The sequence below is a fragment of the Balaenoptera ricei genome, chromosome 1 (assembly GCF_028023285.1).
Source record: "Balaenoptera ricei isolate mBalRic1 chromosome 1, mBalRic1.hap2, whole genome shotgun sequence".
NCBI classification, from domain to species: Eukaryota; Metazoa; Chordata; class Mammalia; order Artiodactyla; family Balaenopteridae; genus Balaenoptera; species Balaenoptera ricei.
This window is the reverse complement of record NC_082639.1, coordinates 18,359,930-18,370,000: the sequence shown is the minus strand read 5'-3', so window position 1 is coordinate 18,370,000 and position 10,071 is coordinate 18,359,930. Positions and strand designations below refer to the sequence as shown.

At 52.5% G+C, this 10,071-nt stretch overlaps 1 protein-coding gene across 1 annotated transcript; it reads left to right on the top strand.

Moving 5' to 3' along the window:
- Positions 1–1,388: 1,388 nt before the first annotated feature.
- On the top strand, positions 1,389–3,009 carry ID3 (inhibitor of DNA binding 3). The gene is made up of 3 exons (XM_059895611.1): positions 1,389–1,770; positions 1,885–1,967; positions 2,517–3,009. Exons 1-2 carry the CDS (start codon positions 1,471–1,473, stop codon positions 1,942–1,944), a joined length of 360 nt encoding a protein of 119 aa, XP_059751594.1. The 5' UTR covers positions 1,389–1,470; the 3' UTR covers positions 1,945–1,967; positions 2,517–3,009.
- The last annotated feature ends 7,062 nt before the right edge of the window (positions 3,010–10,071 follow it).

The window sequence follows — 10,071 nt, the reverse complement described above, 5'->3', positions numbered from 1 at the left end:
TCCTAGCTCTGAGCTCCCATTGTCCTGTTAATCAGTGCCACATACTATAGAACTCTTAATTGTTTCCTGTGTTAATCTTGTCTCCCCAAATTGTGAGATTCTTGAGAGCAGGAGCCACTGTTTTGTGTGAAGCGACTCCATAAATATTTACCAACTGACTGATTAAGGAAGCAACCATTGGGGGATCCCACCTGGCCAGTTCCATGATGGAAACCAGCATTCTGAGGCTGCAGATTCCCAAAAGTCCTTGGAAATGACAAGATGACAAGCAAAGAATACTGAATGCAATGTCCCGTTGCGATACGGGGCTTACTTGCCTGTCCCGTGGTCCCTTTCCTGGGCTCTCAGATAGAGCTGGAGCCATTTCAGCAAGGCTAAGAATAATCCAGTCCAGGTGGCCTGCCCTTCCATAGCAGAGGGATAGACAATAGAGTGATGAAATTACCAAACTATTGTTTTCCGCATAGAGGTGTGTGGAGAATGGGGGAAGGGAGAAGTGAGAGTTAAAAGAGATTTGCTGACCTAACGGGAGCTCCTAAAAAGGTTATTTAGAAATCATCCCTTCTGCACCCCAATTCAAAACCCTGTCCAAAATTCTAATCAAACTCGCTTCCAAAATATAACTGGGCATATATTTGGCTCCTTATGGAGTGCATGGGGCCCGAGAATGGGAGCTCTCTTCCTTCCCCATGCAAAAAGCACGATTCAGGCTGCTTTCTTCTTCTTTTTTTTTTTTTCTTTCCCCCTGTTGCTCAAATAAATAGTGTTCTTTGCTCAAACCCCCTTCCCCTCCTCCTTCTGCAATCTCAGCGCCTAGCCCAAATCTGTTTTCTTCATTGTAACCTCAGCTTCACCGCAATTAATTTTTTTCCCCTCTGGTCACAAGATAATTCCTGACGCCAGTGAGTCTGGAGGTCAGACGAACAGCAAATTGGGGAACAAGGCGGCACTAATTCCTTACAAGTTTCCCTTGAAAAATCTTTTGCTTACCAAAAAAAAAAAGCTTCTTTGCTGTTCGGGGATTTACGACCTCGGAGGACTGTGAGTTCGAAGTTCGAACCAGTGTTGGGCTGTGGGTGGACTGGCAGGGGGCAGGGGAGCTCTCTAAGATCTGGGGCGCTGCCAGGAAAAGGCAAATTCTTAAAGTTAATGGTTTTAAGAGATTTTTTAAATCCTTTCTGGCAAAGAGGCCCGCCTCTCCTCTGTATCAGCGCTTCCTCATTCTTTGAATCCGCGGCTCCGCGGTATTCGGCGTCAGACCCGCCAGAGGAAGCCTGTTTGCAATTTACCCGGGCTGTGAACGCCCAGGGTCGACGGAGGCGGGGCCAAGGCGGGCTGTTTTGCATAAAGGGGCGTGTCTTCCAGGCGGGCTCTATAACTGCGGACCTCCGTGAGAGCGCGCGTTGCTAGCTGCTCAAGAGATTCTTTGGGTTTTTGCTTCTTTCGGCACTTCCAACCTCATTCCTCAGTATGAAGGCGCTGAGCCCGGTTCGCGGCTGCTACGAGGCGGTGTGCTGCCTGTCGGAACGCAGCCTGGCCATCGCGCGGGGCCGCGGCAAGAGCCCGGCAGCTGAGGAGCCGCTGAGCCTGCTTGACGACATGAACCACTGCTACTCGCGTCTGCGGGAACTGGTACCCGGAGTCCCGCGAGGCACTCAGCTTAGCCAGGTGGAAATCCTGCAGCGCGTCATCGACTACATCCTCGACCTGCAGGTGGTTCTGGCCGAGCCCGCTCCTGGACCCCCAGACGGCCCGCATCTTCCCATCCAGGTGCGCGTGGGCGTGCTTGGAGCAGGGGCGGGGCTGAGCTCCAGGGCTGGGATGCTGCGGGACCCCTAGAACTTCCTAGCGCCGTGCGTAACTCTCCCGTTTTCCTTCTCTCAGACAGCCGAGCTTGCTCCGGAACTTGTGATCTCCAACGACCAAAGGAGCTTCTGCCACTGACCTGGACGTCCTGGTGCCGCCAGGTGAGTATCCACGCCTTCTCCCGGGGGCGGGGAAGAGGGGCAGCTAGTGCTTAAACGGCAAATCCTGGAGTTGGTAGGCCTTTTAAGGGATTCCCGCGCTCCCTCGGTTTAGGGAAACCGAGTCCAGAGAGGTGAAAGTGACTTGACCGTGGTCACATCAAATGAATGACGGAACCAATTCCCATCCAGTGTTCGTTTCAACCTTAAACACACGGTGTCCCTGCCTTCCCTAGTGGCCAAAGACGCGAGAAAGGCGCGGGTCCGACTAAATAAAATAGCCAGTCTGTTTGTAGCTTGGAGTCCTTAAAGGATCCGTGTTTTCCTCAGCCCCCTCCCAGCTAGTGTTAATTCCAAGAGGGAGGGATGGTGCAAGCTCCGCCTGTGGTCCTTTGGCGCCAACTGGATGGGGGCAGCGAGGGGCGCGGAGTTATCAGCTGGAGGTAGAGACCAAGTTTCCTCCTTGGCGCCGGCCAGTCTGCGGCCGGCCCCCGCCTCGGCGCGCTCGGCGGAAACTGACGGCTCCCTGGTCTTCTTTCCTCCCCCGCCCAGAACGCAGGTGTTGGCGCCCGTTCCGCCTGGGACCCGGGACCCTCTACGGCCGGAAGCCCGAGGGCATGGATGGGCCCCAACCTCGCCCTGCCCACTTGACTTCCCCAAACCCCTGCCTCGAGGCTGGACCTGCGCCCGGGAGCGAAGGACTGTGAACTTGGGTGGCCTAAAGAGCCAGAGCTAGCTCTGGGCACCAGCTGGGCAACCTCCCCCAGCCCTCACCCCACCCCCAAGTTTAAAGACTGTCTTTCAGTGTGTGGAGGTGTATGGGGGGCGGGGCTGGCTGCTCTCCAAACTCTGGCAAGGCAGCGGTAGAGCTGGTCTTCTGGTCTCCTTGGAGAAAGGCTCTGTTGCCCTGATTATGAACTCTATAATAGAGTATTTAGCTTTTGTACCTTTTTTGCAGGAAGGTGACTTTCTGTAACCATGCGATGTATATTAAACTTTTTATAAAAGTTAACATTTTGCATAATAAACGGTTTTTAAACACTTATGTAATTTGATTCCTTAAGTGCTAACACTCTCACAAGACTGAATTTAGGGGGACTAAATGTCTTGGAGCTTGGGAAAAGCAAACTTGCTTATTATTCCCTTAAAAGGGAGATGGGAGAATACCCAGCTCAGGCTGGGGAAGGGGGGGAGGGGAGCCCCACATCCATTGGGTGCAAAGAAGAGCCTTGTCCTGTCTCACTTAACAAGTGAGGGAAGACTGGAGAAGGGAAGTGACTGGCACAAGCTCACCCAGCAAGTTGGGGGCTCAGGATAGAAATCGGGTCTCCTGAGTCTCAGTTCTTAGGTACTTTGAGAGCTGTTTTGCTAACTAGCAGATGGCTGTCCTCTTCAATGCCATTAATTATTCATGATGTCTTTATAGCAGAGGATGTGGAAGAGAAGCCTCACCTGGTGCCCAGGCAGGGTTGGTGGTTGATAGACCCATTTCAGAATTGAATAAATGGATCATTGGGCTTGGTTTCATTTCCCTCTTCACATTCTGTTTTAATTTTCTTTTGGGCCTTCAAAGTTGGAGAAAATAGGAGAGGGGTCTCTTCCTTCAAATCCTCAGCCACTCTGATCAGAAGGATTTTGGTGCTGGTTGGGAAATATGGGAACAAATCCCTCTACCACCAGGTAGTTGAAGACTGAGCCTAGACTGGGAATTTGAGGAAGAGTCCCTACAGCCCGTATTTCTGGTATATCCTTCTCATAACATCTCCATTGGGAGCCTATTCTGTAAGCATCTTTAGCTTTATTTCAGAGATGGACAAATTGAGGCTCATGGATAATGCGTTGGAGCCAGGTTCACACAACCCCTGGAGAGGCAGAGATGGGATTTTAACCTTAACTACAGTGACTGTGATTGTAGTGGACAGGAGCAGGGTCTGAGACCGGCTATTCCAGGGAGCCAGGCCTGAGAGGCAGAGGGCAAGACCCCCAAACCATGCCATCCTCCTTTGCCCCCACCTGGCATTTCCCCAGGTGGGTTCCACCAGGCACCTGGCCTCACTAGATTCCTGTTTATGATATGATCTCATATGTGTGTTGGCCACTGGCATGAGTTACTTCAATATTTCATAACAAACAGGTCACGTCATCACCCACCTTCATGCCTTAACCCTGGTGAGCTTTCAGGGGCGAACAGGGGCACGTGGAGAGGAGGCAACCTTTGTCTCTGCAAACCACCCTCCTAGCTGACCAGTGTTCTTAACCTGTTTCCTGGTCTTCTCAGATGATCTGATGTAAGGTATGAATGCTCTCTTCAGAAGATACACACACACACAAACACACACACTTTGCAGAGCAATAGCATACCTCCAATGCCCTGGGAAGCCCTCAGACCCCATGTGAGGAACTCTTACTTCAAACCAAGTAAGCACAAGACCTAGGCTGGGTCTACCTTGGATCATTTGTTCTGTGTCCCCTGCTGGCTCTGGAGTCAGCCACACAAGGGTGCAAATCCTTGTCTGCTACATACTAGCAGTTTGACTGCAAGTTAGCAACTGCGTCTATTCAGCCTCAGTTTCCACATCTGTATGAGACTGCTGATATTGAGAAAAGAGTTCTGAGGCACCCGGCCCCACATTACACCATTAATTGCAGTAAAGCCAGGCACTCAACGTCCTGTGCCCTTTCTGCCACAGTATGCTGCTTCCTGCTCGGAAGTTGCGGGACTGTGGAAGGCTAGGAAGAGCTGAATCGCTCATCTGCCATGTGCGCTTGAGCAAGACATCTCACCTCTCCAAGCCTCTCTCCTCCCTTGCTCAGCAGCTGGTGGTTCTTGTACTGCTGCCTCCCTGGACAGAGATAATGGTGGGAAAGTTCTTTGAAATGCATCACACACCTACAAGGTATTATTAAGCTAATTCCAAGGAAATTGCCTGTAAGGTCCTCCGAGACTGAGCTGGTCAGGTGGCTGGGACAAAAGCTGAAACCAGCACACCAATTCATTAGTCATTAGGGAGTGAAAGCAATTTGGCCCTAGGTGAGAAAACTCAGGATAGTTGTCTTCTGTCGTAAACACCTATCAAATGCCTACCAGGTGCCAGGCTCTATTTTATCTTAATTTTTTCTAATCCTCACCACAACCCAGCAAAGTGGGTATCATTATTCCCATTTTACAGAGGAAACAGATTCAGAGAGGCTGATTAACTTGATCCAGGTCACAAAGCAAGGAAGTGCCACAACAAGGCACCATCCAGCACCATCTAGCTTCGAAGTCCATGTTCCTATCTCTACTCCAGGCCAATTTTTTCCCCTCACCGTTCCCTTACCTGGCACATATTTGGTCCCCAGTAAGTGCTTGCTGAATGAAAGACCTAAGCCCACCCCAGGTCTCCCTCTTATTTGTGAAATGGGATGATGGTACTCTCTTTGCAGGTCTGTGGTTCGGATTAAAAATAACATGCGTAAAGCATCTACCAGGCTCCCTGAAAATACAAGATTCACTATTAACTGAGTCTTACAGTTCACTACTGCATCAGCTCTGAAAAACGGACTTTTGGAAGGGATTCTTACTGTGTAAATAAAAAAACAGGTTCAGAACAGGCGAAGTAACTTGCCCGTGGCCACACGGCTCCTAAGTAACAAAGCAGGGATTCAAATTCATGCCTGTGACACCGGAGATGGTGCCCTTTCCGAGAAGGCCAGTTACAGCTCTCCTTAGCTGTGGATGTGCCCGGACAACCGTCAATAATCTGTCTTCCCGGTCTCATCGCCTCTCACGGCTACCACTCTTCTCCATTCCCCAGGCTACATCCTAAATCCTTTCGCTCTCTCTTTCTCGCAGAACTGCGCCTCCGGGTCGGCTCTGCCCGCTCCCTGCTCTACTGAGAGAGGCGTTCCCCGCAGCCTCTTCTCTGCGCCGGGGCAGGGGCGGAGCCTCGGCCCACGTGGCCTAGAGCCCGGATGGGCGGAGCCTAGCTGGCCCCGCCCCAGGCCCGGCGACCCGCGCTCCCCCCGCGGGCCCTGGGGGCCGCTCGCAGGTGTTCGCTGGCGCCCGGATGTCTGAGCTCTGGCTCCGCTCTGGCTCCGGCTCTCTCCGCAGCCTGCGGGCGGGGCTCCCAGCCCATCCGGAGCCTCGCGGCGCCCCAGCCACTCTGCCAGCAGCGCGGCCTCCCGGTTCCCAGCCTCCCGGCCGGGGGGGGCCCCCCACCCAGCGGAGTTGCTGACCCGACTGCTCTCCCGCTGCCCCCAGCTGCGCTCGGGCCGCTGCAGCCTCGGCGCGCCCCCACCCTGCTTCCTGCCTCGGCAGCTTTGCCCGGGCCGGGCGGCCGCCCTGGATCGCACCCCGTTCCTTCCTTCCTTCATTCTTTCAGGCAACTCGCATTCCTCGAGCGCCTGCGACGTGCCCCGCACAAGGCCTTTCCGACCTTCCGAGTGTGGCCCCAGGCCCACCGGGGTCCTCCGGGAAGCCTGTGCCCTCCGCCAAGCCTCTGCCCTCCGCCCAGTCTCCCTCCCCACCCCGCCCGACTCTCCTCCCTGTCCTATTTCACTTAGAGTTTAGCATTTAATTGTTCTCTGATTATTTCTGCTGTTAAGGGTCAGTCAGTGGCAAGGTCAGGGGGTCACTTTGTGACCGAAATCAGGGGTCAGCCTGAAAGTAGAGTGAGGGGTCAGAGTGTGGCCAGAATTGGGGTTCAGCCAGACTGGCAAGGTTTGGAGATAGTGTGGGTAGAAGTTGGCAACCGGCAGTCTGTGGCTGGGCTTAATAGACAGGGTGTGAGGGTTAGTCTGAATAGCATCAGCGGCCAAGGCTAGTGAGTCAGTCTTTGGGTAGAGTCAGTGGACAGTCTGGATCAGGGTAGTAGGTCACCCAGAGACCAGGATTTAGGGGTTGCCTTTGGTAAGCCAGATAAGGGGAAGGGGGCGCTGTAGCTCTCTGAACTCGGATTCATATCCCTCCATGGCTGGGGGCTGACCATAGCCTCTCCCTGCATCACCCAGGCTGTGGAGCTGCCCTTCCATCTGGGACACTCCCTGTCCTCAGCTCCACCCTGCTCCTACCTTGTGCCAGAGCCTGGAGGCAAAACCCTCATTGGGCCAGACCATGGTCAGACTGGCAGTAACACTGGCCGTGGCAGGGAGGCCTTGGGCTTCCAAGGGATCCGGCCTTGGAGCCACCCGTGTTTAACAGGTAAGTTGATGCTCTTCCCTGTACCTTTCTGTCATTTGTTCATAAACCTAAAGGCCGTCAGGGATGGAAGGACCCTTAGAGGTCACACATGTGGCCCAAGAGGGGAAGGAGCCTGCCCAGGGACACACAGTAAATTCGTGGTCAAGACAGAACTTGAGGGAATTCCCTGGCGGTCCAGTGGTTAGGACTCAGCACTTTCACTGCCGTGACCCAGGTTCAATCCCTGGTTGGGGAACTAATGTCCCGCAAGCATGGCCAAAAAAAAAAAAAAAGACAGGACTCGAACCCATGCCTCCTAACTTTGTATCTAGGAAACTTCGTGTGATACTCTGCCTCCCCAGAGCAAGGATTGTTATTCCCACTTTAGAGATGGGGCAGCTGAGGCCCTGAGAGGCTTCAGGAATCACACAGCTCTCACAGAGGGACTGCCAGGGGCTGGTGGACTGCACAGCCCCCCACCTGAGGATCTGGAAATGTGAAGTCAGGGAATGGTGACTCCCTAAAGCATTGTGTCCTTGTCATTGCCACCCAGCCCCCTCCCTCGCGCCCTCATTCGGAGCAAATGAAACAAGGGTGGCCAAGTGAAGCCAGGGAGGAGAGAGAACACTTTTTAAGAACTGCTGGGGAAAAGCTTAGCTGGGTTCTTATGGAAACATATGGAACTCATTACCCTAAGTCGAGGTGGTCGCTGGCCAGCTGGCAGTTGGTCGGTTTGGGGCTAAAAGTGTGTGTTGTGTGGCAATGAGGGTACCCAAGGCAGACTCCCCAGAATAACCTGCCCGCTCACCGATCCAGGTTCTTCCTGAACCTGGTTTTGTTTCCAGTCTATGCCGTTTTTAGCATTAAAAAAAAAAAAAAAAGGTTTCAAGACACTGGGTACTTGGCCACTGTAGGTTCTGGGGGGAGGAGACAAGTACTTAGGGACCGTCAAGACAGACAGTCCCCTGCACCACCACTCACGCACGTCTCTTCCCCATCAGGGCCCTTGGCAGTTTTTGCGTTGGGTCCAGATGCATGAAGGGTTGATCCCAGCTTCCATCCAGGGTTCATCCAGGTGGGCCCTGAGGGGCCTAAACGTTGGTCCTGACTCCTGTTCATCACGTTTCCCTCGGCAAGTTTGACTCCACGTTCAAAGACAGCAGCAAGAAAGTGTTCAAAAGAGGCCATTCACTAGTATACAGCATTTTAGTCTATGTGGTAATGCGAGACCGGGGGACTGCCTCCATTTCACCCCTGTGAGGCTCACAGATATTAAGGGACCTGCCAGAGGTCCCTGGAGTAAGTGTCAGAGCCCAGGTCTCCAACATAGCTTCCACATCCAGTCCTGTTGATGTCTGCAGTTTTAAATTTTATTTAATTTTATATATTTTTTGGTCGTGCCGCACGGCTTGCAGGATCTTAGTTCCCCAGCCAGGGACTGAACCCGAGCCACAGCAGTGAAAGCGCCGAGTCCTAACCACTGGACCGCCAGGGAATTCCCTGCAGTTCTTTTCACTTTGTACAAACCAATGGTCACACAGAATTGGCCTCAGCCAGACCCCACAGCCCTCCCGTACTTTCTGTGAGTTTGGGAATCAGATGCTGGCTGAAATCCCAGCTTTGTCATGTGTCAGCTATGCCATCACAGGTAAGTTATTTACCCTCTCAGAGCCTTAGATGGCTGCTGTGATGATTAAAGCAGACGACATATGTAAAGCGCCTGGCACTTGGTAGGCCGTGGGTGACGCCATCCGCAGAGCTTGGTGGGCATGGTTGTCAGATTCCTCACATAATTCCTCCCTCATCTTTCCGGATGGCAGTATTGTTGGCATAATCCAATCCCAGCATCTCAGCACTGCCTGTCTAGCATGTGTGCTCTTCAGGGGCCTTTCACACACACACAGGAGTATCTGATCAGCCCGACAGCTTGGTGCCTTGAGGAATAGTGCAGGGACTTAAAAAGCAGGGCCGCAGTCCAGCATCTCCACTCCCAGGCTCTGCCACCTTGGACAAACTCCTTTACCTCTCTGAGCCTCAGAGAACCAGCACAGGGCCACCACAGAGTCCCGCTGAGTATTTAGTGAGGAACTGAAGGTAAAGCACTGAGAAGGCTGCCAGCAAATGGAGGCACTCAGTAAGTCACAGTTGGAGTTAGGAATAGTCCCGTTTCACAGATGGAAACTGGAGTCCCAGAAGGGGTAAGCAACTCATCCAATGTCATAGGGAAAGAACCCCTCACAGACCTAGAGATTAAAAACCAGATCTTCACACTCCCAATCCGTGCCCAGCTACTCCTTTCTCATTATTGGGATTTGTAATTATTTCATGACAAATGTGTTTTCAGCTGGTGGAAGGACAGAGCTTTAGACCCAGGCTCAGCCTGATCCAGAGCCAGCTTACTCATGAAAGCACCCCTTTTTAGAAGAGAATGGGGGTTGGGGTTTGGGGTAGGAAGGACATGACCCAGAGGCCAGAGGACCTGGAGGCTGAACGTGGCATATTTACGGGTATGAGCAGGAGCTTTGTGATCAGACAGACCTGTCTCTGCCACTTCTTAGCTGTGTGACCACCTCTCTGAGCCTCAGTTTTTCATCTGAAGCTCCCAATAGTACCTCTTTCATAGGGTTGTTGTAGGAGTTAAATAAGACAGCAGAGATAGAGTACCTGGCACAGATGAGATGCTTGAAATTGGCAGCCCTTATAATTTTACCAAGATCTAGTGGAGCGGGAACCACCTGCTTCTTTGTCATCATCCTCATCTGTGAATCTTTTTGGATTTTTTTTTTTTTTTTTTTTTTTTTTTTGGCCCTGCCACGCAGCATGTGGGATCTTAGTTCCCTGACCAGGGATCTAACCCGCACCCCCCTGCCTTGGAAGCATGGAGTTTTAACCACTGGACCGCCAGGGAAGTCCTTGTGAATCTTTTTGTAAACTTTTGATTGAACA